Here is a 26,384-nt window from a genome sequence, read left to right as displayed (position 1 = left end):
AGAGGTTCTGGGCCCGCGGGACCATCAACCAGGAGGCTGGGGAGGAAGCTCCCTGTCTTGGAAGTGTCTGGATATCTAACCCCAGAAAAGACCTTCCCAACGTTGCCTTGCTAAGGGTGCAACATGTGAAGCTAGCGACAGGCTCCTCACATGGACCACTTCACGCTGCCTTTCTTCCCTTCCACCTTCCTTAAAAAGGTACCCCACACCCAACCCCTCCATATGTGGCAGAACCCCTCCTTCCTTGTTACTGTAGAGGCAGTACCCCCTCTGCGAAGTCTTCTCACATTCATACCCCATTGCTCGCCTTCCTTTCCTCCTGCAGCCCCTGGCCTCACAGTTATGTTACCTTCATTCATTGCTCTCTGTATTCTAACCACTTCACACCTGCTTTTCGGATTAGATTGAAAGGTTGCTGAGGGCAGGACCATGTCTCATTTGCAGCCATGTACCTAATACCTAAAATTTGGGGCTCCAGAAGCACAAAAGGAACAGAGTAGGTGGGATTAAACAGAATTTGCATCAAAATTCATAAACAAGACTTTCAGGAAAATCATCCTTTGAGAATGAGTCAGGATCCTCTTGGAAGAGAGCCTTAACCAGCTTCTCCTAGTTACATGCTCAGACCTGCCCTCCTTTCACAGTCCAGATTCACAGGGCCTTTGAACACAGCCTCTTTGAGATGTCTCTCAGATGGCTCCAGTTTAATCTACCCAACGTAGGTCTTTAGATTCCTGTTCCTCTCTGTCTCCCTCACCTTAGTAGTTACTACCACCATCCATCCAGTTGTTCAAGCCAAAAGTCCAGGAGGCATCCTAGATGAGGCTTTCCTCCAGCCCCACAGGCACTACATCTGCAAGTCCCATCCCAAAGCTTGCCCACAATTACCCCAACTCTGCCTGAACTGCTGCAATAGCCTCCAACTGGCCTCCCCATTCTCTATGGCCTCTCCATCCCCTAGCCACCCGGAAGCCCCAGTGATCTTTTAGCGCCTACATTAGCTCATGTCACTCTCCTGTCCTTTCCCACTCTACTCACAAGGATGACTCCTTGTCATTCAGATCTCAGGTTAAACGTCACCTCCTCAAAGAGTGGATTTCCCTGTCACCCGATCCAGTCACAGTTACATCACCCTTTTGCATTTCTTATCCATGTGTTGTTTGCTTGGCATTTCCCCTTCTGCCAGATAGGAGGCTCCGAGAGAGTAGGGACCGGGGGCAAGGTCTGATGTCTTCTGCAGTTCAGTGTCTGCATGGCCTAGAACAGTTGGGGAACTATAAAATGAACACGCGGGCATTCTTCAGGATCCCACCCCCATCCTGCAGACAAGATGGGGCATCCCTGTCTGTCGGTAAGTGAACCTTCTGCTGCAGGTTCTCCGTACGTGACTGAGGAAAACGCTTCCTGACCTTGACCTTCGCCCCTGCAAGGTGCCTCCGGGCAAAGCAGCCTGTTGTTTTCACAGCTGAGGGTTCCGACAAACCTGGACCCTCGGGTTCCCAAGCTGCCTGCTGTTACCTGGAGCCCAGGCAGCCTGGGCCACCCACGCTCGGTGAGGACCGGCTAGGAGTCCTGCCCATTCGTCTCACTGTATGTCTCATTGCCTTCTCGACACCAGCCCCAGCTTGGTGCTCAGAGCTTCCCAGCAACTCGCCTCATGCCCAGGCCCCGCCCCCTCCATGCCCCACCCCGCCCCACGCAGCCCCACTCTCAGCAGCTGGCAGGAAAGTTGTGTAAGCTGAAGCCTGGGAACTCTGTCCAGCGACCCTTGACGTCACGGATCACCGTGCACTTGATTGGCTACTCTGTAGCTCCTCACAGCTCCCCCTCCCTCCTGTGGTTACCCGCCAGCGGCTGGGACTGGGGCCCAGCTGCAGGTTCTTAGAATCCTGGTACCGCAGTGTCCCTAGAGACTCCACTTTGTCTGTCTGTTTCATTTTACAGATGTAAATGAGCTACAGAGGGGAAGATACTTATGTTACAGGACAAGTTAATGGTAGAGTTGAGTAGAACCCAGGTCCTGTAACAGCTTGGTGCTTTTGTCACCACAAAGCTAAATTTAAGAAAGGAACAGTTTTAGGCAGGGGCCAGGTGTGCAAGCGACGCTTTCTGATCCGCAGTTCAAGCAGTGAGTAAAAGTGGTTCAGTTTTCCTAAACCTGGGCCTTTTGCTCTCACCTGAGTCATGGTTATCCCTCCACACTAGACTAACTCATGCAAGTACCCCTCCTACACACACACCCCAGGTGAGTCTCCTGGTGGCTTTACCTGCCTCTTCACCAAAGGAAGCTTTCATTACCTTCTGGGCCCTTTTCTGCTCTGCCTACCCAAGCCTCTGGCCCTGCCCACCCTTTAGACCTTTTCTGACATGCTCACATCTGGTGATCATTCATCAGTTCATGGGGCCTGAGGGGCAGGTTGGCCTGGGACCTGGTGATAGATGACAAAGGGAGAAAGTAAGGCACATGAGGCAGATCTGGGGACCCTTACCAGTTCCTGTCCTAATTCCCCTTTAAGGGAGGGAGCCTGAGGAAAGCTTGTTGGAGACGGCACCAAATCACTCGGCCTGGAGATTTTTAATACACGTAAAGGGTTTGCATAGACTAGAGTGGGGCTTTGGAGAGCCCCAAAAAGAGTGTGTCACTTGCCCTCTCCTCATCAGACATCACCTGTCTGCCATGATCTCTCCACCTCTCAGGTGGGGCACGTAGCATCAACACCTGCCTTGCAGATGGACCTCTTGTTGACAAGGCCACTTGGCATGAGTCCATGCAAAGATGAACCCCCCTGCAGCCTGGAGCTTCTGCTTTCAGGTTCTCTCCAGGTAGTGCACACCTGAAAGGAGAGGTTTGACTTCAGAGACATTCAATAGCCCTAGGGGCAGCCAGTTCAAGCCAGCACCCTCCCTCCTGGGGAGGCTCTTTTACCCCCTACCCCAAGCACTGTGTCTCCAGAACCCAGAGTTCACCTAGTAGAGCACATCTTCGAAATCCAGAAGCAGGTACCGGATCAGGCGGGGTGGCAGGGGAAGGCGCAGCAGGGCATGAGGCAGGCAGCCCTCCAGGTGAGAGCGGAGGGTGCAACGGCTCAGATGCTGCAGTGAGCGGGGCTGCCTCACCAAGGAGAAGAGGGAAGAGTAGAACCGATGGTGCTTCTGGGGGCAGAAGAGGAGGCTCAGTGAGGGCAGCCTTGGACAATGGGCACCCAATTGTAAGCAGCAGACTGGAGACCACTGGGGTGTCTACAGGAACCACTTAGAACTCACTCCAGGAGTTCTCTTCTTATGGAGATGATCAGGACCCTGAGAAATTTCTGTGGAGGACCAATAGTGCTCTCCTTTATGGGGTGGGACTCTCCTGGGGCTAAGTTGAATAATTTTGTGTCCGGGGTCCTGGAATCTAACCTGCAGAGTTTCAGGAGGTACCAGGCCCATGGCCTCCTCGGGTAGCTGCACGGACCTGTAAGTGTTCATCAGTACCTCGATGGTCCTCGGGGATGTGCACCAGCGCTCCAGCACCTGAGGAGACAGGTGTGTCAGGAACCCCTCTGTCCATGAAGGGTTACCAGACAGCTCCAGAACAGCTGTTGTGGGTTGAATTTTGTTCCCCGCCCCAAATGTAATGAGGTCCTCACCCTTGGTACCTATGAATGTGACCTTGTTTGGAAATAAGGACTCTGCAGATGTAATCAAGTAAAAACAAGGTCATTAGGGTAGGCCCTAATCCAATATGACAGTTGTCATAAGAAGAAAAACAGAGGCACAGACAACACATAGGAGAAGCGCCTGTGATAACACTGGAGTGATGCAGCCACAAGTCAAGGAACACCAGGTACCACCAGAAGCTGGAAAAAGACACAGTAACAGTGTCTCCCTCAGAGCCTCCAGAAGGAAACAACCTTGCCAGTTCCTCCATTTGGGACTCCAGCCTCCAGAACTGTGAGGGAGTAAATTTCTGTGGATTTAAATAGCCCAGTTTGTGGTACTTTATAACAGCAGACACAGGAAATGAAAACACCTGCTAACATTTCTATCATGCATAACTTATGCCAGATACTTTTCTTAGCATTTTGTAGCTATGCACTGTTATTGCCCCATTTTTCAGACAAGGGAAACTGAAGCACAAAGATTTTTAAAAACTTGCCCAAGCTGTAGTTCCAGAAGTTCAAGCCTGGCACGGTGGCTTCATCCTCAACTATTACCCCATTCTGCTCTCCTATCTGCCTCTGCAGAGCTCTGAGCTAGATTTTCTGCTGGTTAGGAAGGGGTCTCTGACTTGGGGATGGGCTCCTGAGCAGATAAAAAGATCAATCATTGTATAAAGCAGAATCTTCTCAATGCCAGGAGAATGCTAGCGACAGCTGCAAGAGAAGCAGGGGAGGAAGAGGGTGGTCTGGGGGATTTACTAAGGGAGCTTGGCTCTGAATGTGAGGGCCAGAAGGGCATTGTAGGAGGAGGAACAGCCAAGCAGAGGCCTGATGTGGACTTCCCAGGGCAGCAGCGGAGGGTTTGGGGAATGGTTGGGATCGAGTTGGAGCCAGACTTATTCTTTCATTTACACTGAGCAAATATTTACTGAGGGCCTACTCTGGGTCCAGCAGGGAGGAGGCAAGGCAAGGTCCTGTCATCTGTGAGCTTCCATTTCAGAGGGAAAACAATAAACACACCATCACCACTCACAGGCCTGCGGCTACAAAGACAAGTAAGTAGGGTCAGGGAAACAGCACGCTTTGAAGGGCACCATCCAAGAGAGTGGTCTCTGAGGTGGTGGCCTGATGTGGTGAGAGGGTGAGACGTGAAGCAGGAACAGCCTGTGGAGGGAATGTCCATGAGGTCAAAAAAACAGCGCCATGGACATAGGTACCATGGTGACCGCACTGCACTTGGTACCTATAAGCATATGTGTGCTTCCTCCACTCCACCTCTTGTTGGACTTCAAATGTCAGGCACTGGCCACGGAGCCTATGTGTATCTGAAATCAGCTAAGTGTCACCTCCTAGGCAGCTTTCCTACAGATAAACCTGCAAACACCCCAGACACACACCATTGCACACGTTAGTGGCTTGAAAGCCCCTTCCCCCACGGGGAGTGTGGAGAGCAATGGGAGCAGTGGATGGCCAGGCCTTGTTTGGGACATGGAGCCCCTGGAGCAGACATTTTATATGTCCAGGTTCCCTCTGCTTCTGGTTCTGCCTCTGGGCAGTGCTTACCAGAGCTTTGCCAGCCCAGGCTCCCTGGGCCAGGTCCCTACCTCACTCCTCCTCAGTTAGGAAAGAACAGTTACATTTCTGCTGGGGAACACCTGCTTCCTCCTCCCCCCTCCTTCTAAAAACTGCCCATCCTAAGTCGTACCTCCTCCGGGAGGCCCATGCGGCTCCGACTTGCCCTCTCATATCTAATAATCCCTTATACTGGGATGATGGCCGACAGCTTAGAAAGCGTCTTCATATACATCACTTTAGAATACTAGCTAACAAGTACTGAGTGCTATGTATAGGTTGGGCCCTGTTCAAAGATTTTGTACGTGTTCGCAGTATTTCTCACACTGACCCTATGAAGTAGGAAACTGGAAGCTGGCTTTCTATTTTACAGATGAGGAAACAAGTACAGAGAAATTAAGCAACTTCCCAGGGATCACACAGTAGTGCGCCTGTCTCCACAGGGAGTTGAAGGACCAAGGGACGCAATGTACAGATAGCACACCTTCAAATTGGAGATAGGCACAAGCCCCCACCCATCCTCAATACTTTTTATCAGCTCCAATTTGGTTCCTACAGCTTTTCATCCCTTTTTGGTGGAGGCTGTAATCTCATGCAAGGAACTTGGGGTGCGGAGAATTTCAGTGACTTGCTTACAGACACACGAACAAGTGTCAGAGTCAGACCGCAGATCACTCTCTTGAGTGCCAGTTCCAATATGGTGGGTTTGGAGAAGGCAGGACTGACAAGTCACACAGATGGGCTTCAGAGTCCTCCCTGCAGGGAGGTTAGGAACTCCAGCCAAGACTGGAGGGACTGTAGATCGTGGGAAAGGAACAAATGGGGCCCTTTGCTCTGCTGGTTCTCTTTCTCCCCCAGACAGGCTGAGGGGCGGAGCAGGACAGCGGGGCATGTGTGGGGTCCCAGGATGTTCAGTTGCTGTGCCAAGTCCTCCTCTTGCCCCGCCTGGTGGGGAAATCATTAGCTGTCAGAGCTGCCGTCAGATTACAGGGAATTGCTCGTCTCCTAATTATCTGGTGTTAATAGGAGATTAATTAGTGTTAATTGTTGATTTTCTTGTATTTTCCCAAAGGGGAGACCAATCTGCCGAACTCTCGGGCTGTTTAATTATTTGGTCTTGCTTAGGAATCCAGACAGATGCTTCTAGGTTTGTGAGCGAAAGAGACAGGGGAAGACAGCAGGGGTGGGCCCAGGAAGGGGCGGGGTTGGGCCAGAGGGGAATTGTCCTCAGCTTGCCATCCTCCCAGGTGGCCAGTTCAGTCCTGACCCCTCCCCACACCCAGTGCCCTCCATGATGTTATGTAGCCCCTCTAGCCCAACATGGGACAAGGCCCCCTGCCAGGGCACCTTGCTCAGATCCTCAAGTTGAACTCACTTTGGGGAAATTAATGTAAAATAAGATATGAACGGAAAAATGACAGGGAAAGGTGTGTCACAAGGACAGTGACAGCTGTTTGGGGGGATATGTCCCTCTAAGCTGTCAGAAAGTGGGGCTGTGTCCCTTTGTAATGCTCAGGAGCCCTTGAGCACCAGGGAGCTGGCCTGACTTGCTCTGGGGGTGCCTCATCCGTGTCGGTGTGTAGTCTCTCACTCCTCGAGTCCTGTGCCCCTCAAACAGTTCTCATCAGCTCATGGCCCGAGTATGACCCTTAAACCATCCCGGCCACCCACACTGCTCCTGACTCTTTGGACCTTTCGGATCCTTTGCAATCTGAGCCTATTGCCCTCAGTCCATCTTCATCACACGTGCATGCACACATGCAATACGTGCATGCACACACGCATGCACACATGCACCAGCACAAACACTTCTGCATCCTGTTCTTGATCTCTATTTGGGTTTTTCTTACTTGTTGAACGACAGACAGAAGGAACTAATCTATGTGCCCAAATGTTCCAGGCTGCATTGCCAAGCAAGCCTGAGCACAGGTCTAGATCTCCCTGTCCCCTCCCCATCATTGCCCTCTCCCAGCCTTCAGCCCCATACCTTGGGGAGGGCCCCCGGCCAGACTCGGACGGCACCATGGTTAAGCAGGGCTTGCACGATGTGCTCCGGGCTCTGGCCCAGGGCTGTGGCTGGACCCTGCAGAGCACAATGCAGGGCCGTGTGGCCCCCATAGTCCATGGCATTGGCACTGACACCACAGGACAGGAGCAGCTCCACAACGGCAGAATGGCCACGGCGACAGGCCAGGTGCAGGGGCCGCTGCTTGTCCTGGTCGGCAGCATCCGCGTCAGCTCCAGCTGAGAGCAGCAAGCGGCACAGCTGAAAACAGCGAGCAGAGGTGGCCTCAGCATCATCAGGGGACTGACAACGGGTGTCACAAGCAGCCAGCAGTGGTGTCCAGCCTTCAGCATTGCGAGCGTCAGGACATGCTCCCCGTCTTAGAAGCAGGTCCACCAGTTCCACATGGCCAAGCCGGGCAGCAACGTGCAAAGCTGTCTCCTCTTCCTCCTCAGACCGACCGTCCACTCGTGCCCCAAACTTCAGGAGCAGCTCCACACACCTAGTCGGGGAGAGATGGTGGTGGGGAGGAAAGTAGGTATGGACCCCGCATTCCTGCTGGTCTGAGCACAGCAAACATGGCAGGGAGCTCTGGGTGGTTCCTGGTTCTGTACCTTCCTCTCCTTCCAATTCCGTCCTGCTGTTCCAGCAACATTCTGCAGGATCACAATGGCCTTTCTACTTATTTTTTATTTTTTTGGGACAAGGTCTTTCTGTGTTGCCTGAACTGGTTTCAAACTCCTGGACTCAAGGGATTCTGCTGCCTCAGCCTCCCGGACGCTGGGGCTACAGGCACCTGCCACCATACCAGCCCACGGTGGCCTTTTTAAACATCCAAATACTTTCTGCAGGAATCATCCACTATCTACCCATAGGAATAAAAGACACAAGCAGTTATCACATGGTTGGAGTGGCACCCTTCTAAGTCCCATGGTAGGTAGGTTCTCTTAGAACTCTGTCACAGAGAATACAAAGCCTTGGAGGGTCTCACACAAGTTTACACAGCTTGGAAGGGATGCAGCTAGCATTCAGGGCCAGGGGCAGCAGGGCAGTTTGAGGGCTGTGCATGCTGGGACTGGAGGAGGAAGCCAGGGCATGGGGCCTGGCAGTGAGCACAAATAGAAATGGGGGCCACAGCACAAGGAACAACAAAATGGAAATTAACCAGCCAGATCTTCTCCAGGATGGTGCTTGAGGAAGGACGGGGGGCGGGGGTCACAGTTAAGTGTGCACCAAAATTTGAGGCTGCCTTTTTGAGCTCACTTCCTGATGTGGAGAATGGAGATAACAAGAGCTGGGCCTGGTGAAGGGGTTGCGAGGAGCATAAGAGATAATGCCTGAAGCTGTTACCATCCGAGCTCAGCATTTGATGGAGGGAGTGGGTGGTGTAGATGGTGCTGGATCATGGGGACTCATTATACTGTCCTGGCTACCATTCTGTATGTTTGAAATAATAATTTTAAAATACACCGTTCCTCAAGAAAGGAAAGAGTGGCCACCACTGGGTGTGAGCTCAAGGAGTCTGGACTGAAAATGACCAGAACTAAAGATGTGGGATTATGTAGAGTTGGGTCATCCAATATGGGAGCCACTAGCCACATGGGGCTGCAGAGCACCTGCAATGTGGCTAGTCTGAATGGAAATATGCTGTGTCAAATACACACCAGTTTTGAAGATTTAGTGCACAAAAGAATGTAACATACCTCATTAAAAATTTTTGAATTTTTTTTTTGTGGCGTTGGGGATAGCACCCAGGGCCTTACACATGCTAGACAAGCATTCTATCACTGAGCTATACCCTCAGCCCTTTCATTAAGTATTTTTATATTGATTACTTGTTGAAATAACATTTTGGATATATTGGGTTAAATATATTAAAATTAATTTGACCTGTTTTACAGATATTTGTACACCCATATTCATAGCAGCATTATTCACTGCAGCCATGATGTGGAAACAACAGAAGTGTCCACCAACTGTCAAACAAATGCAGCATCTACATACCATAGAATATCATTCAGCCTTAAGAAGAGGAGGGGCATCACTCAGGTGGTAGAGCACCTGCCTATCAAACCCCAGGCCCTGAGTTTTTAAGGAGATTCTGACACTTTGCCACAAAATGGATGAACCCCAAGGACATCATGGTAAGTGAAAGAGTCGTCAACAAAGGACAAATACCACATGATTCCATTTCTATGAGCTTCCTACACAAAGTAGAATAGTGGTTGCCAGGGGATAGGGGAAGCCAGCCTGGGAAGTCACTGTTTAATCTAGATAGTGCTTCAGTTTTGCAAGATGAAAAAATTCTGTGGGTCTGGAAGCATGGCTCAAGTGGTAAAGTACTTGCCTAGCAAGCACAGGGGTCCTGGGTTTGATCCCCAGCACCACCAAAAAAAAAAAAAAAGAAAGGAAAAAGTTCTGTGGATGGATGGTATCATGGTTGTGCCATGTGACTGTACAATTTAAAATGGCTAAAGTGGTAAATTTTATGTTTTGTATATTTTACCACATTAAAACATCAATTTACCTATTTAATTTTTATTTTTTGATAGGGCTACTAGAACCAAAGATGGATAGCATGCCTCTCCAGGGGTGAGATGCAAGATCTGGCAGGTGTAAGGTCAGTCAAGAGAGGACCTCTGCTGTGTATACAGTCCGTTCATGAACTTGCCAAGGCAAACTTTGCCCAAATTCGCAGTCACTAAGAAACCATAAGTGGGGACTCGCCCTCCCAGGTTCCTTATACATAAATTGTAATTACTTAGGTCACTACGAAGGACTCTCCCTACGGTAAATAGAACATGGACACAGTTGTGTGGACCCATCGGTTTCTTGTGAGTTTGAGTGCCCTGCCAGTATGGGAATCCAGACCTGCCACACTGAGAATCAGGGACACAGGGGTCTCCATCCTTTGCAGCCTGTCTGAATCACTAGACAGCAGGCTCCCTGAGGGTAGGACCATGACTTAGCTGCTACTGGACTTAGCGCAGTGCCCAGAACGTAGGATGAGCTCAGGAAATATTAAAACATAGCAATATGGCCTCTCCATAATGAGCTGGGATGATTTCCCCAGCACAGCCCACAAAGCTGGGCCCCTGTCACAGCCCTCCGCTATCCCTGGAGAACCAGAAGACGGTCCCAAGTCCAGGCCACCGCACAGTTCATGGGGCTCGGGGAGTAATTACATCCTGACCCCACCAGTTTTTGGGGATTGCCTGACCTGCCTATCACTCCTCCCTGAGCAGGTCTCCTTGCCTCTTCTAAGCCTGGACCTGGGTGGGGGTGAAAGGTCACTCACTCAAGGATGCCTGTCCCCCGGCAGAGATGCAAGGGGCGTTTCCCATCCTGGTCAGGGGTGTTGGGGTCTGCTCCCGCCACCAGCAGCACACGGACACAGGCAGTGTGCCCGGCAGCACAGGCCTCATGCAGAGCGGTGCGGCCCCCAGGGGCACTGTCCGGCCTTGCCCGCCGCCTCAACAGCAGCCGCAGAACTTCTGTGTGGCCACGACTAGCCGCCACATGCAGTGGAGTGGTCAGCTCCTCTTCATACGTCAGAGACCAGAGTCCTAGGGAGAGAGGGACAGGGGCCTCAGATCCTGAGGGATGGCAAAGAGCTGCCATCAAGGGTCGGTGAGGTGGGCAGAGGCTGGACAGGGAGCTCAGAGCTCAGTCCACAGTCTCCCCTCTCCCACTCAGACCCCCAAATGTCCCTAGCCCATACTCAGAGCGCGGATGTTGAAGCGGAAATCCCTCCATCGCTCTGGGTCGCTGGTATCAAAGATGGAATCAGGAGTCAGGCCAGTACTGGAGTCCGAGAGAATGTGGGACACAGAGCCCACGTCCCCGGCCAGCACTGCCTGCCAGAAGGCAAGGGCAGGTCCTGAGGCTGTGCAAGTGACGATGGGTCTCGGGCCAGCCTCCAGGTGCTCCTCAGACCCTCTGCTGGGCTTCTCCACCAGCCTGGCACAGAGGGTGTATCTGTCACTGGGGGGCTCTCCCTGCCCCCTGCACTCTTCTGGGGACCAGCTCATGAGCATGTGGGGAGGGAGCCTGGGAGAGGAAGAGGTAAAGGCCACAGGCAGAGTGAGGGCAAAAGGAGGGAAACACGGACAAATAGATGCAGAGGGCCCTGTGTCCCCGGCTGGAGCCTGACCTGGCCACGAGGTCCAGCAGGAGCTATTCTGGGCTCCACATGACTTCTTTCCTGAGCCAAGGTTTAAGCTGTCAGGCAAGTTTTGGGGTGGGGAAGCAGCAGCCAGGGGCTTCTCATTTCCTCGGCCTTAGGACCTCTGTGCTAAGGGTGGTCAGTCCAGCCCCATGTCAGACCTCCCCCAGCTGCTCCTCACCCCTCTGATGGCTGCTCCAGTGAGGCTCGGCAGCCCGGCTCTCCAGCAGCAGGTCAGCTGTGCTGTGGGGGGGAAATAGGTCCTGCAACCTGGCCAGGTCTCCAGTGTACAGGGCATTCTGTAGAGCCATATCACGGCACAGCAATGGCGATGACCGAGGGGTCCCCCAGGCTAGGCAGGACTGGGGCCCCCCTACGCGGCAGGCAGGGGCTGAGGGGATGAACCCCAGAAGGTGTCCCCCATAGGAAGGGGAGCTCCTTCCCCTGGGCATGCTGGTTTCTGGGAGAGGGAGCCAAAGCAGCAGGGCCCAGTGTGGGAGGAGCAGAGGAGCAGCCTGGGCAGCTGTAAATAGCCCCTGGCTGTCCTATCCTTCAGTACCCGGATGATATTCTCAGGCTGAGAGGGGAGTTAGGGAGGGTTTGAACAGGCTGAAGGGGGAGCCCTGCAACCCCCCAAACTTCACCCTCCAGGACTGGATGATATCCAAGTTGATACTGACCAGTGTACATCTTACAGACACAAGAAAACATAGCCCAGAGAAGGGGAGAAATTTTCCCAAAGACACACAAGTAACTTGTCATAGAGCTGGGACCGAAACCCATATTCCAGTTTCCTTTTTCTTTCATTCATTTTCTTTTATTTTTTTTTTCTTTCCCCAGTACAGGGGTTTGAACTCAGGGCCTCACACTTCCAAGGCAAGTGCCCTACCACTTGAGCCATGCCCCCAAGCCCTGTTGTTTTTAGTTTATTTTTCAAATAGAGTTTCAAGTTTTTCCTCAGGCCAGCCTCAGACAGTGATCCTCCTACCTCCTCCAAGTAGTTGGGATTACATGTGTGCACCACGACGCCAGCTCCCAGGTTCCCTGTCTCTTGTCACTTGCTTTACCAGGTCAGCCCCAGCAGCCAGGGCTCTGACCCCGAGGGAGGTCAGATGCTCCTCACATGTTATCCATGAGCCCTGCACCCTCCCACTCCCAAATGCAAGGGAGGGGAACTTAGAAGTCAATAGCAACCAGCAGCAGAGCCCAGCACCCATGTGCAAGGAACCCCTCAGGGGTTCTCTGACAGGGGGACAGGGCTCAGCCCACAGGCAGCAAAAGATTCCTTGCTCATCCTGGGTGCCAGCCCCCCCCACCATATCCATCCTAGGTGCTGGTCCTCTAGTCCCTGGAGGCCCCCATGATCTCCCACATGGCACCTCTGCCTCATAGTTGGCTGGGGTCTGAGCTGGAGAGTGGGAGGGAGCCCATTAGGATAATGAGGCTGCTTTTGTTGGGGGGTTTGGATAACAGGTCAAGAGGGGAGAAAGAAGATGTATGCCAAGTCCCTAGGCTCAGCTCTGGCTTGACCCTGTCCACCACAGGCTCTGGGCTGCTCCAGCCCCAGGGGTCTCACCTGGTCTGGCTTGCACTGGCTCTTACCTGTGGATGCCTCTTGACCTTTATCAAATACTCTGTGCACTGCCCATAAGTCTGCCTCTTCTGGGGCTTCCCAGCCCTGGCGGTACAGTCATCCTGGCTCCTTGGGGTTCCCCACCCATTCCAGAGCCATATTCCCCCTAGCAAGGGAGACTCCCACCCCAGACAGGAGGATGTTCCCACTGAGCCCCATTGCACAGACTGCAGGTGGGGATGTTGGGGAGGGGTCTTTAGAGGAGAGAGGTCAAGATTGCTTGGAGGGTACTGAGTCTACCCACAGCCCTGGCCCCTCTGATCCCCAGCCTACCACCACCCAAATAGCCTCAGCTCCTCAATTCCACAAATGCTTTTGCCAGTATGATCCAACCCCGGAGAGAAAGGACCTTGGAGATCCTAGGCCTAACCTCTCCTCACTTTATAATTACAGAAACTGAGGCACAGAGATGAGAGAGGCTGCACAGGGAGCTAGCGCCATAGGGTTACAAGCAGGGCCAGCTGCTTGCAGACTTGCCTTTCTCTTTTTCTTACTGCAGGCCTTCCTTCTTCCCTCTCTGCTCTTTTCCTCAGTCCTTCCTATTTTGTCTCAAGCAAGTGAGGTGCAGAGCCACCATAGGAAAGTGACAAGGAGATGAAGATATGAAGAGGGGGGGAAGGGGGGATCAGGGGCCAGAGCTGGGAGAGGGCAGGGAGCAGGTGACAGCAGGCCCTGGGACAGGGAGGTGAGTGGTGGACCGGAAGCCGGAAGCCGTGGTGATGGCTGGACAAGACAGCTCGTCCATAGCTACCTGGGCCTTTATGCCCCGCCCTTTCACCCTCGAGGCACTGCCCAGTCCCTCTGCCCACCCCGGACACCCTCAGGTCTCAGCCATCACTTTCTTTTCTTCTTTTCCTTTGCCAGCTTGGCCTCTTCGGCCTCCTGCTGGTCCTTGCTAAGTTTCGCATTCTTCTTGCCCAGTGGAGTTTTGTAGTACCAGTCCTGGGTTGGCAGGAGTACAGGCAGCGGGGGAGTCCACAGGACCTGACTCTGACCCTCATCTCTCCTTGTCCACCTTCACCTCTCCTTTCTTTGTGGGTCCTGTTTCCTCAGCAGGCTTTTTTCCTGTCTTCTGGGGCCTGGGGATCCTGTCAGAGCCAGGGCTTCCCTGTTCCCCACTAAACACTCCAGGCCACAGTGTCTGCCATTCTTGGGGAGCATGCCTCCTTCCTTCCACCCCCTACAGGCCCCTCTTCTTGACTCCCAGGGACAGGCACCAACTCAAGCGTGGGGGAGGCTCATGGTAGCTGGTTCTGGAACCAATCAAGGGCTCCTGCCTCGAGGAGACCAGGTGGGACAGTCCTGCCTACAGGTCCCTACCCTTTGACCCTCCATGGTGTTTCCTGTTCCCTTCCCAGCTGTAGTCCAAGTCCATTTAACTTGACTGTCTTCTATTAATTTAAGGGAGCAGAGGGAGAGGGGCTAGCTGCCTGTCTTGGGGGGCTGACTCCTAGCTGACCCCGTGTACCCCCCAGCCAGCCTGGAGGCCTCACCTTCAGAGATTCCTCCTCCTCCCTGTACACTGGGTCCAACTTTGCTAGATGTCCCACGAATTCAGAGGCCACCAGGGGCCGCTTGGACAGTTGCAGGAGCCGACGCTCGGTCACCACAGACTGGATGGCTTGAAGAATGTGACCAGCTGTATAGCCATCAGACACCTTGGACAGGGCACTGATGTCCAGGTTTTGGGACACCTGTGCTCCCTGGGCCTCTATCATATGCTTCCAGAGCACTGCAGGGAGGAGGAGGAATGGGGTGTGAGACAGGGGCAGTGGGACTCGTCAGGTCCACAGCCTTCCTCCACCTGGGTGTGAAGGAGCTCTGTATTCCTGGGGAGTAGTTCCTGTCCCCAGAAAGGTCTGGGGCCAGGAGTGGAAGGGATGGTCCTCCTGGTTGAGCACCAGAAATGGAGACTCTGAGGAGAGAAGCAACCTGCCTGTGTCCATGAGGCCAAGGGCAGGACCCCAGGCACTGGGCTGCTGTGTATGCCTTCAGGACCTGGCCCTGGAGGTGAGTGCTCATAGCAGAGTGGAGGATGGTAAGGAGGATGGTAGGGGGGGTTTGGAGGTAGTGGTCCCTGGACTCCATTTCTGTCCTACCCCATAACCCTGGCCTCACCATAGCGAGAAGCATAATCAGGCCGAGGCATGAAGAGGATCCGCTCATACAGCCGGCACAGCCCCTTCATCTCAGCCAGCTGTGGCCGATCTGTTGTCCCTATCAGCATCACACGGTCTCCAGGATTCAGGAGACGCATGGCCTTGGCAAGGTCCTTCTTTATTCGCTTTGGGTCCATCTGCTCCAAGGAGGCAAGGCAGTGGGGTTGGGATACAGTGACTGGTCCTACGGGGCCCCTGTGTTCTCAGATCATATACCCCACGCTCAGCCTCATGTCAACCCTGAGGGCGTGGGGAAAGGCTGTCTGTCCTGCTTTGACGTAAGGAAAAGAGGTATGAGAAAGACAGGTTACTAGTCCAAGGTCGCAGAGGTAAGGTGGTTTTCAGGGACTCAAACAAGAATTCTGGCCTTGCCCCTGGGCTCTGCCTGCCTATCCACATGTCCCTTCCTTTCCATGCGCCCTCACCTTCCTCTCTTCTTTTGGGATCTTCTTATAGAAAGTCTTTTCAGCATTTCCAATCCAGATCACAGAAGGCTGTAGGAGCCGGGCCACCTGGACGGGTCAGAGGGTATATATCAGACATAAGACACCCCCGGGCAAGGGTCATAGTGTCAGGGCCGGCCTTAGGTGCTGGGTGACTTTGGAGGCCCAGGTTCCACTTTCTATACCCTCCCCAGTCCTTTGCACACACATCCACATCGCACTTCAGTGTGAACCAGAGTCACGGTCCTCCAGGGGAGAGGGCTTTATCTTACCATACAAGGAAACTTCTCTGCCTCCCTCTCCTCCCACCTTTCCCAGCATGGGGGCTTCAGGCAGGGGTTGGTGGGGAGACCTCACCAGTTCCAGTCCTGAAATCTCAACAAACAGGTAAGTGGGTGACCCCCGCAAAGCATGAAGCCCACCCTACTCTGCTGTCTGGGAAGCAGAACCTAAAAGCCCAGGGCTCCAGACCTTAAAGACCATGTGGACCATCATCTGCACCCCATTCTTGCCAGGATATTTGCCCATCAGATTGTCAGGTGACAGGTCAAACAGGTTGGCACCAGTTTCCGTGCATACAGCCTGGACCAACATCTTCTTCCCCGTACCGGAGGGGCCCACCAGGAGGATAGAGCGGATGAGGGGAGCCACAGAGTGTATGTCCGGGGAACCTGTGAGGAAGTAAGCAGGGCTGGAGGTAGGCCACGGGCAAGCAACCAGCAACATGGCAGAGAAGATCCTGGAAGGTGAGGCCAGGCCTGGGGCTGGGAAGTAAGAAGGGGCTTAGAGGGTGAGGTACAAGCCAGGGCCGCATCACCTTCCCCCACACTTGAGCAGCTTCCCCAGACCTGCAACCAGAGTGGCAGCCTGGAGAATTTCAAATGGCTTACGACCTCCATGGTGGGGAGCAGTGTGGTGCCAGGAGGGGACCCACTATCTTCTTCCAGTGCCTTGCTATGTTTCCGTACCATTTCCACCCCCGCACTGTGACGGTTAGAATTGACAAAGTGCTTCTGTCCCTGCTTTTTAATAAGGGTGCAGGGCTGGTTTTCTGGAAATGAGACTGACTATGGGATGTCACTTAGGATTAAAGGGCTGGCAGTGGTGGTCCTCCCTCAAGAGGTCAAGGGCTTGTATGATTTCTGGGGTGGCTCTATCTGCGTGTGACTGCTGTCAGGGCCTGGCAAAGGTACCTTGGCAACTGGAAAGTGGAGGCCTAGACTGGACAGGCCACCTCAGCTACCCAACGCTGGATCCCAGCCACTGCCCCTCCTCCAAATTCACCCAGCACTTCACTCCCTGGGCCTCTCACCCAGCCGAAGGACTGCATACAAGGCCATGTTCTGTCGTATATCAAACAGGGAGGGCATGGGAAGCTTGTTTGCCAAACTCAGAGTGGACCCGAGATAAAGGCAGTCACCTGAGAGGACAAGGAGGAGGCCACCTGGTGAGCAGTACTCTTGGGGGGTGTCCAAGGGAGAGAACTGCTGGAAAAGAGGTTTCTGGAAGCTGAGGCCATGGGCTGAGGATGGGGAGCTGGAGCATGGGGAGGGGCTCACCAACGTAATCCTTCAATGCCACTGTCTCACTCTTCTTTAGAAGGCCAAAAATGACAAGCTCTTCATACAGTGACTCCACAGACCTGGCAGAGGATGGTGCAGGGAGACCATAGCAAGAGAGGACAAAGGGAAATGAAGACAGACATGGGAACAACCAGAGTCAGAAGGGGAGGCCCAACCACTATGTTAGGAGCACCCCTCCCCAAGTTGGCACCCTGTGGAGTGAGGAGTAAGTGAGAAGGACCAATGGCCCCTGTGACATGACCAAAGTGCCACCATGTGAAAGCCAGTCATTCCCAAACCAAGTCTAAGATGTGAATTCCTTTGGGAGGAAGGGCCGTTAGGGTTAGTGTGCTTATGGTCACTCATTACCAAAGAAATGGGTAGAAAGGGGCAATGATTCGTTTCTCAGTGCCCCCCACCAAGGGGGAGTCCAGAGGAAGATGACTTTGGAGGACAGAAATAACAAAAGCAAAGGTTGGAGGGAGAGTCTAGAAGAAGTGGAGTAATGATTATTATAAACTCCATTTATATTTATTCTGCATTATCATTTTCAACGACAGGAACATGGTAAACAAAGGCATGGGTCCAGAGAGATGAAGTCACCTCCCCAACATCACACTGCAGCAGAACCAAGACCAGCAGTCAGGTCTTCTGTTCTGGACTGGGCTCTCTCCACCACCTACAGTGCAAGGTGGGCTCAACAGGGTCTGCTACCTGTCTGGGGTCAGATCTTTTTCCTTCTTCTTCTTCCCAGTTTTCTTTCCAGTCTTTTTCTGGTGGGAAATAAGCACACAGATAATTGTTAACTGTTGTCAGCCTTCCTGCCCTCATGTTCCCTCCCCTACCTAGCCGTGACCCCTCATCTGCCTTCGGAGTTTTCAGGAGTCTTCCTTCCTCCTTGTCCACAGCCAGACGCAAGTTTCTCAGCTCCTGACGCATCAGCTCGTCCACCTGGAGGACAAGGCAGGAAGTGTGGTGGGCAGGACAGGTGCTGGAGGGAGTCAGGGCTGGAGAGGAGGGAGGAGCTTCAAAGAAGAGCCAGACAAAATAGGAGAAGGCAGAGAGGACAGCCACCCAGGTGGTTCCCATGTGGCTTGGCACGTCTCCCTCCCTTGCACCTTTCCACACACAATCCTAATCCACCTGTCCTCCATGAGCCTTGCTCTCAGCAGCTATCAATGTGGGGGGAAGCCCCCAAGACAGAGCTCAAGCCTAAGGGCTACCCCCTGAGGGCTCTATGATGCTTATGTAGCATCAGTTTTCTAGAAGCACCATTGGGAAATCATGGTCTGATGGTCCAATAACCCTGACAGAGCAGACACGGTGTGAGGATGGTGGTGGAATGTGGATGTCCAGTGCCAGCCCCAGCCTGACCCCAGCTCAGAGCCCTACCCTACTCCTGCCCTCACATCCCTGTTGAATCAGGTGCGAGGTAATTCAACCCCAGGGATACAGTGGACATGGTGGAGGCAGAGGATGATGGCAGTGACATGGCAGCCGGTGGAGATAGGATTTATGCATAGAGGATAACCTGGTCCCCAGAGAATCATCTGGGTGCCAGGGTGGGGGGCTGAGGGCCCGGGTGGGGATGGATCTGCAGCAGCTGCAGGCACCAGTGGTGGGAAGAAGACACGGGGAACAGCTGAGGGGAGCCCTGACCCCTGCTCACACCTGTATCCGGATCTCCAGCTCCACCTCCTTCCTCTTCTCCTCCTGGAGGGTCTCAGGGTCGAAGCTCTGACTTGGATGTGCGCTCTCGTGGCGGTTCTTCCACTGATCTGACCATGGCAAGTGGAGGCACACGAGAGGTGAGAGCCCCAGGAATGCCACGAGTGTACATGCGGGCACACACACGAGAGTGGCCCTAGCTAGTCCCCCTGTTCTCAGTTGGCCATCTAGCACTGCGTCTACCCAGGGCTTGACTCCAAGGCCTGGGACCGCAGGATTCAGACCACACTCATAACACCCTCAACTCAAGCAATCACTGCACACCCTGCCCCCATCGGCATTATTCTCCAGCCTCCACAGCCACATTGCCACCTCATAGCCATATGGCAGACGCCACTTTCTCCATGACTAAGGGCCCCAACACCCCTACAAAGTTCAATGCCTCCCAGCCTTCTCCCCTCTTACTTATGTACTCTTCATGTCCAGCGTTAATCACAGGTATAAACTTGGATGGCAATATTTTCAGCATTGTATCTGCTTCCTAGAAAAGAAACATGTATTAACCTTGACCCCATCACCTCCAAAACTGCCTGATTCTTGCTGGGACCAGATCTCTTACTATGAATTCCCAGGCTTGGTTCCTTTCTGCCCATCTGCTCTGCATGCCAGGAGCCATCTTACCCCTTTCCTGGTTTTTCCTTCTTTTCCTTTCTTCTTCTTTTTCTTCTCACTTTTCTCCTTGTCTTTTCCCTTCTCTTGCTCCTTGCTCTTTTTGCTCTCCTGGGCCTGCATCTCCAGGTCCATTCTTACCTGTGACCAAGGACAAATAGCATTTTAGAGACCAAGGGAATTTTATAGAAGGGAACCCAGGACTTGAGACGGATGGACCCAAGATTTCAAAGGCCTAGGGAAACTGCTGGGGTTGGGACAGCTGAGGGGGTCCAGGAAGAAAGGGCACTGGAGAAGGGGTTTCTGGTCAGGACTCCCGTGCCATGGGGCTCTGGGGCCTCTAATCAGACCATTTCTTCTACAGAGAAGAAATGGCTGTTTTCTCCGACTCATGCAATCTTTCTAGCTGCCCATCTTTTCTCTGGCCACATCTGCCTCCACTGACACTGATCCATCCCCACCCAGCTTACTCTCACTACTCTCTGTTAACCTCAGGCTCTGAGAAAACCTCCTGTCTGTAATAGAAAACCTCCTGTCTCCCCCAATCTAGGTACCTGTTCTGGAGTCTTGTCTGCAAAGATCAAGCTGGATCCACCTAAAGCTTCATCTGGATAGTCAGGAAACCGACCAGTAAGGGCACTAAGTGGATATAAGATGGTCAGAGAGAGAGAGATGGTTGGTTGGTGCTTGGTCAGATAGATGGGCAGGTGGGTAGATGGGTGGTTGGATAGATGAATGGTTAGTCAAATGGGTGAATGAACTGGTGGATGAAAGGGTGGACAAACAGATGGGTGACTGGACTGATGGAAGGATGGGTGGAAGATGGATGGCTAAATCAATGGGTAGATGGATGGATGGAAAAAGGGTGGGTGAATAAATAGATTGAGAAGGGTGGAGAAAGACAAAGACCCAGAGAAATGGGAAAAAGAGAGGAAGAATGGGTAGTTTCAGCATGCAAAGGATAGACAGACTGCTACAGAGCATTCGTGGATCCTTTTCCGATCCTGTCCTGGCATTTTCTCTTCCCTCAGGGAAATGGAAAGTTAGGTGTGAAGACAGTCCTATACATTGGGGGCTCAAGGTTTAAACCAAGAGTCAGTAGGGTGTTGGGGATGGGGGTGTTGGGAGAAAAAGGCTGAGCTGAACTAGAAGAGAGAACAGGTGGGAGGATGGGGCAGGAGCAGTTCCAGGGACACGGGGTGAGGAGGGAATGAGGGTCAACCAAGGCTGTGGCCACTGACTGGCATTCAATAAACCATTGTCGAATTTGGTCCTTCATTTTCTCCCTCATGTCGGGCCCCTCTGTGTCTATGAGAGAATCGTGGGTCTTTGCTATGGCCAACTGGAACTCCTCTTCCTTTTCCATCTGGCGGAGCCTCCGGGTCTCTTCCCCAAGAAAGGCCTGGGACAAGATGCCCATATGCTCCGTCTGGTTGGGCGAGGGCAGCTGGAGGAAGTAGAGAGAGGCCAAGGGGCTCAGGAGCGGGCATGGGAGGACCCAGGCTCTGGTGTAGTCACACACGTGCCCCCACTCATCCTCCAACACCCGCACACGCCCATTCTCGTGCACACACCCGCACGGAACAACGGGCATGCCTGCATCAGGAGAAATTGTGTTTGGAACCGAAATTCGTCTGTGTAAATTACCCTGATAATGAGTTTGCTAGAAGCATCCGGGCTAGCCCCCCTGCCCGCTCCCCCCAGCACACCCTCCCCTGTGAGCCTCCAGTCCCAGCCCCCATGCACGCCCCACCCGGCGGCCGAGTTGGCAGCCGCTCTCACAGCCACTTTCCCGCCTCATTGGCTCCCAAATGTATTTTAAATATCACTCTGAGCAGAGACAATTACTGAAAACGCTGAGCTCACACTGTTGATGGGCCCGGGCGACCAGGCTCATTCCTCACCCACTGCCATGCCCCCACCCTCTCCCCACCAAGGCTGACCCCGCCTCCCCCACCCCCACCTGCTCTCTCTCCTGGGGGTCCAGCTCTCCAGCCCCCAAGTCTCTGACCTCTGTTTCCACATGGCAGCCCCCTGGTAGCCATCCCACCCTGCCAAGGAGCCATCCTTCTCCCCTGGGAAAGCTTCCCTCCAATCCCTCTGGCCTGGGCCTGGTCCCTCTCCAGCTCCATCTGTAGCCAGGACCTACTCAGGGCAAAGCCCCTCTCCCCACAGTGTGACCCTCACTCCTTCCAGGGCCAGCCTTTAGTCAGTGAAAACCACATGGATGAGGGAGCTGGGATGGATTCGGGGAAAGGCCCTGCTGCTCAACACCCCCTCCCCAGCACACACACACACATATTCACATGCACACAGGGGCCTGTGTCCCTCCACCGCGCTCTCCCATTGCACCATGCCTCTGGCAGAGCAGAGAAGAAGGAGTCTTGGCTTTAGGAAATGGGGGAGAAGGGAAGTTTGTGGCCTGAAAAGTCCTGGTGTCCACCAGGATATAGTGGATATAAGATGGTCAGAGAGAGAGATGGTTGGTTCTTGGTCAGATAGATGGGCAGGTGGGTAGATGGGCGGTTAGATAGACGAATGGTTGGTCAAATGGGTGTCCCCGCACGGTGCGGTGCTCCTGCTAGCCATGAAGCCTCCTCCTCCTTCTCCTGGGCCCACCCTTGCAGCCTCTCTTTCTGGCTGGGGCAAGGATAAGGGGTCCAGGATACCCTGTGCTGTTGTCCCCTGACATTGGAGGTCCTTCAAGGGGCTCTAGAGAAGGACGGGTTGGGAGGGGACGTGGCTTGGTGGCTTTCCTGTCCTTACATGTCTTTCTGGCCAAGGATCTCCTGCCCTGCCTATGTGGAGGGGCAGGACTACAGGAGGCTGTGCCCTGGGGCAGGGACACAGAAGATGAAGACCAGGGAGGGCTCACCATGCCGATGAACTCCATCTCGGTGTGGCGATCCTGCTTGACGCGCTTCCTCTGCTGGTAACCTTTCCACACCTGGGGACAGGGATATGAGGCGTTTAGATGCTCTGCGCACCAAATATTGAAGGGCCTGGCTCAGACCAAGGTATGGGAGGCACTCTGGGAGGCATGGCCTCCCAGGGCTGGAGGCCAGAGCGTCTTGAAGGCGCACACTGAGCAGGAACAGCTCAGAAGTGGGAGGTACGCCCTCCAGGCGTTCCTTCCCATCCCTATCCTAATCTGCTGCCCTTTGAAGCACAGGTTAGAGTTTGAGCACTTCCTCCAGGGAGCATCGTTCACTTTCTTTTCTCAGGATTCCCATAGCAATTGAAATAAATATTTGATTCACCCAAGGACACGGACATTACTGCTGTAGACACTGTGTAGCTGCTCTAGTTAAAATCATGCTGTTTGCACCCCAGGGAACTGGGCCAGACATGGGACATGACCTCTCTCAGGCCAAGTCCACAAACTGGACCAGTGTGCTCTCCCAGTTGCACAGCCACTTCCAGCCTGAGACACTTGAGTGCCCTTTCTCACTAAGGTCCCCAGTTCAGAGTCTAGCTGTGGGACAACAGAATCCAGGCACCTGCACTCCTGTGATTAGCTGTTGAGCCCCACGGACTTCCTGGAGGAGGAAGCTCTACCCTGGCACTCCTCCCAGGGTGCCCAGGTTACCTTCTGTATGATGACAGCTCCCTGGTCAGAACTGAACCTGTGCCGCCCATCCTCCCGGATCCTCTGATCCCGCTCCTCCTCTTTCCGAATCTCTCGCATGAGGGTGGCTCGGAGCCGGCCTTGCCTGGCCCGCTCAGCACTCTGTACTAGAATTATGGCCTCAGTCCGGGGCATCTCTGGAAAGCCCTAGCCAGAGCAGGGCAAAAGAGGAGGATGTAAGGGAAAGCTCACATCCATTGTGGGTACCCGGGAGGCCAGTCACCAAAGAATGGCCGGGGCATGGTCCTCTGGGGGCTCCACGTTCTGTGCTCTTGCAGGAAGTACAAGAGTAGCCTGAAGGAGGCTGTGGTTGCCCAAAGCGCACACTGAAGTGGAATAGGGCAGGGCTGCTCTGTCCCAGGACAGGGGATGTGGAAGCAGACGAGGAAGTGTCTCTCACTTACCTCCTGGGAGGACACTGGCTCCAATCTGGACAGGATCTCAGCCAGCATCACCTCACGCTCCTTCACGGCACTGGACTGCTCCAGCTGAAAGTACTTAGGGATTGGAACCTCCAGGTTTGCCTTTAGGGCAGTATGGAGGAAGGAGGGTCAGGAATCAGAAGTCCTGGACATCTGGCCAGCAAACTGCCATTTTCAGCTACTTACACACTCTCTAGCACTGTTTTTCTCCCTCCTACAACCTGGGTTACAGGTTACGGGGTGAACTCCCCCCAAAGCTCATCCTTTTCTTTTGGTACTGGGGCTTGAATTCAGAGCCTTCACCTTGAGCCACTCCACCAGCCCTATTTTTGTGAAGGGCTTTTCAAGATAGGGTCTGGCAAACTATTTGCCAGGCTGGCTTCGAACCATGATCCTTCTGATCTCTGCCTCCTGAGTAGCTAGGATTCCAGGCGTGAACTATCAGCGCCTGGCTAGGATCATCCTTTTCTTGCCCTGCATTTGGCTGAGTTGAGTTCTGGAAGACCATGGTGGATGGCAATAGTCCTAGTCCTGGCTGTGCCTCAGAATCAACAGGGAAGTTTTTAATATGTAACCCCCAGGCCCTTCCTGGATACCCATAGCAGAATGCAGGACCTGGGGAAGACAATTTTTTTTCTAAGTCCAGCACTTTAGCTGATCGGGAAAACTTTGAGACAGCCTTGGCTATGGAGCAGTAATTGCCTTGGGGGCAGGACTAGAGGCCCCAAAGTTGTTCTGTGCTTTGGAACAGCTTCCAGAACTTGCCCATGCACACAGATCACCCGGGGGTGTTGCAAAAAGGTAGGTGCAGGTTTAATGGGTCTGGGGCGCAGTTAGAGAGTCTACATTTCCAACAAACTCCTAGGTGACACCCATGCTGCTGGTTCAGGGATCAGACTTTGAGATGCAAGCCTCAGAGTACTTTCCTCAGTCACCTCCCACGGCTGAGTCTTCCCAGAGCAGAGGCAGGGATGCTGATTCTCCAGGCATCCTTAAATCCTGCAGCCCTTCTGACTCCATCCTCCCACCATTCCTGGCTTTCCTTCCCTTGCAGATGTCTCAATGCCAGTGATTTCCTTGGGAGGTCAAGGCCAGTCCCACCCCCACCCCATGTCTGGGGAGTGATTCTGTGACTCGGGAGGTGGAGGCCAGTGCAGTCCTTCCTGCCCCCACCCCCACCCCGAGGGTAACTGTGTGCACACCGCTCGCACCGGTGTCATCTTGAGATCCTGCAGCACACGATCCAGGCAGTGGGTCTCACACAGGTCGACCCGCACCAGCTCATCCTTGAGCTCCAACACTCGGCCCACGACGCCGTTCAGTAGGCGCTGCAGCAGCCGGCGCTTCTGTGGCTGCACCATCTGGTCATAGATGGTGTCGAATTGTCGCAACAGCTCCAGGTAGTGCAGGTAGAGCATGGAGATCTTGTACTGGAAGGACTGCCGGTCCTGGCTGGGCACGGGTTCCAGCAGGGGCTGCTCTTGGTCTAAGAGCTCTTGCAGGGTCACGTGGGAGGCCGCCCAGAGGCATTGGTAAGCCCTGGAGGAGGCAGTGCACACTGCTCTGAACCTCAGAGAAGGGACAGTGGGTTGAGGAGACAGGAGCTGCAGCTTTTGGAAGATTTTGAACTTGGACTGCAAAAGGTGCCAAGGTGGACTCGAGGGAGGTAAGGGCCAGCCAGGAATGAGTGGGCACCCACCTGGCTCAGGAAAGGTGTGAGATTGGGGTTTTAAGGCACCTGATGGTTAGTAAAGAGCATAACGAACAGCGTTTGGGAAGGAGTCAGATGCGCTGGCTGCTCCCGTAAGGAAGTGACCTTTTGGATCAAGGTGACGGTGAGGCTCTATAGGTGAGGGTGCAACCCATCCATGCTGTAATGGCTGGGGTGGTGGGTGGGGAGTAGGAGTGAGGGATAAGAGTAGAGATGTCTAAAGGGAAAGCTGGCCACAGGCAGAGGTGGCCAGGTGTCCAGCCAGCACCCAAATCCCCTCTCTGTCCCCAGCCTCTCAGGGCCAGTCAGGTGCTTTGCTCCTTGCTCTCCCAGCCCAAGGGGTGCCCCCACCAGCCCTCACTTACCCTTCAGACATGGTGCCTGCTCCCCACACTGCCCTTTTGAGCTGGTCATGGAACACACAGCTCTGTGGTTCCCCCCCAAAGCCAGGGGCAGAACAGCCTGGTTTTAAGAGTTCTGACCCATTGTATCTATGTTCTAAGGCTAAGGGAGGGGCTGGGAGAGTGCAGGATGGAGGACACTTGTCTAGAACACTCCCGGAGGGAGCGTGGGCAATGGCTGCAGTAGGGTTAGGGCAGAGTATGGGACCACTGTGGCTACTTTGCTTGAGATCATCAAATAAATGGAAGCCTCTATTTGAAGTCACCTGTAAACAGTGAATCTCTGGATAAATATTTGTCCTAAAGGCATTATTCCAACTGGGTCTTCTCATCCAGAGGAAATTTGCTGTCCTTAACTTAGCTTATTTATTTATTTATTTACTGAGATGGAGTTTTGCTATGTTGCTGGTTTCAAACTACGAGTCTTAGTTTAGCCTCTGAAGTAACAGCATCTACAGGTACACACCGTGTTCAACTCCTCAGCTTCCTACTCAGCCTTCACTTTTTTTTTTTTTGGTGTGTGTGGGGTGCTGGGGATGGAACCCAGGGCCTCATGTGCATGACAAGCTGACAAGCTGCATCCCCAGCTCTCGCCTTGTGAGACCTGTGTGATGAGAGGGGGAAAAGGTGCTGGATTTGGTCCCAATTCTCTACCCCCCGCCCCCATCTTTGTGTGATTGTGAGCACAATCAGACTCCCTCA

General features: G+C 53.5%; 2 protein-coding genes across 4 annotated transcripts; both read right to left on the bottom strand.

The window, feature by feature from the left end:
* Positions 1–2,556: 2,556 nt before the first annotated feature.
* Positions 2,557–11,888, bottom strand: Asb10 (ankyrin repeat and SOCS box containing 10). Of its 3 annotated transcripts, XM_020161595.2 has the most exons (7): positions 11,568–11,691; positions 10,943–11,271; positions 10,520–10,787; positions 7,204–7,723; positions 3,403–3,516; positions 2,968–3,153; positions 2,557–2,834 (listed from the first exon to the last, which is right to left on the bottom strand). In XM_020161595.2, exons 2-6 carry the CDS (start codon positions 11,256–11,258, stop codon positions 2,968–2,970), a joined length of 1,404 nt encoding a protein of 467 aa, XP_020017184.2. In that variant the 5' UTR covers positions 11,259–11,271; positions 11,568–11,691; the 3' UTR covers positions 2,557–2,834. The 3 variants fall into 3 exon arrangements, with proteins under 3 accessions (XP_020017184.2, XP_020017185.2, XP_073916685.1); XM_020161596.2 differs by lacking the exon at positions 10,943–11,271 and having other exon boundaries at positions 11,568–11,888; XM_074060584.1 differs by lacking the exons at positions 2,557–2,834; positions 2,968–3,153; positions 3,403–3,516; positions 11,568–11,691 and adding an exon at positions 3,590–4,287 and having other exon boundaries at positions 10,943–11,485.
* Positions 11,889–13,853: 1,965 nt separating this feature from the next.
* On the bottom strand, positions 13,854–25,657 carry Drc11l (dynein regulatory complex subunit 11 like). The gene is made up of 19 exons (XM_020161592.2): positions 25,647–25,657; positions 24,782–25,109; positions 23,553–23,672; positions 23,110–23,295; positions 22,396–22,467; positions 20,762–20,967; positions 20,075–20,159; positions 19,533–19,661; positions 19,317–19,392; positions 18,855–18,961; positions 18,051–18,134; positions 17,898–17,956; positions 17,181–17,263; positions 16,934–17,041; positions 16,093–16,292; positions 15,604–15,690; positions 15,138–15,315; positions 14,513–14,751; positions 13,854–13,961 (listed from the first exon to the last, which is right to left on the bottom strand). The coding sequence occupies exons 1-19, from the start codon at positions 25,655–25,657 to the stop codon at positions 13,854–13,856; spliced, it is 2,466 nt and encodes an 821-aa protein (XP_020017181.2).
* Positions 25,658–26,384: the final 727 nt, after the last annotated feature.

Source organism: Castor canadensis, chromosome 2 (genome assembly GCF_047511655.1).
Source record: "Castor canadensis chromosome 2, mCasCan1.hap1v2, whole genome shotgun sequence".
NCBI lineage: Eukaryota > Metazoa > Chordata > Mammalia > Rodentia > Castoridae > Castor > Castor canadensis.
This window is presented reverse-complemented; position numbering and strand designations above follow the sequence as displayed.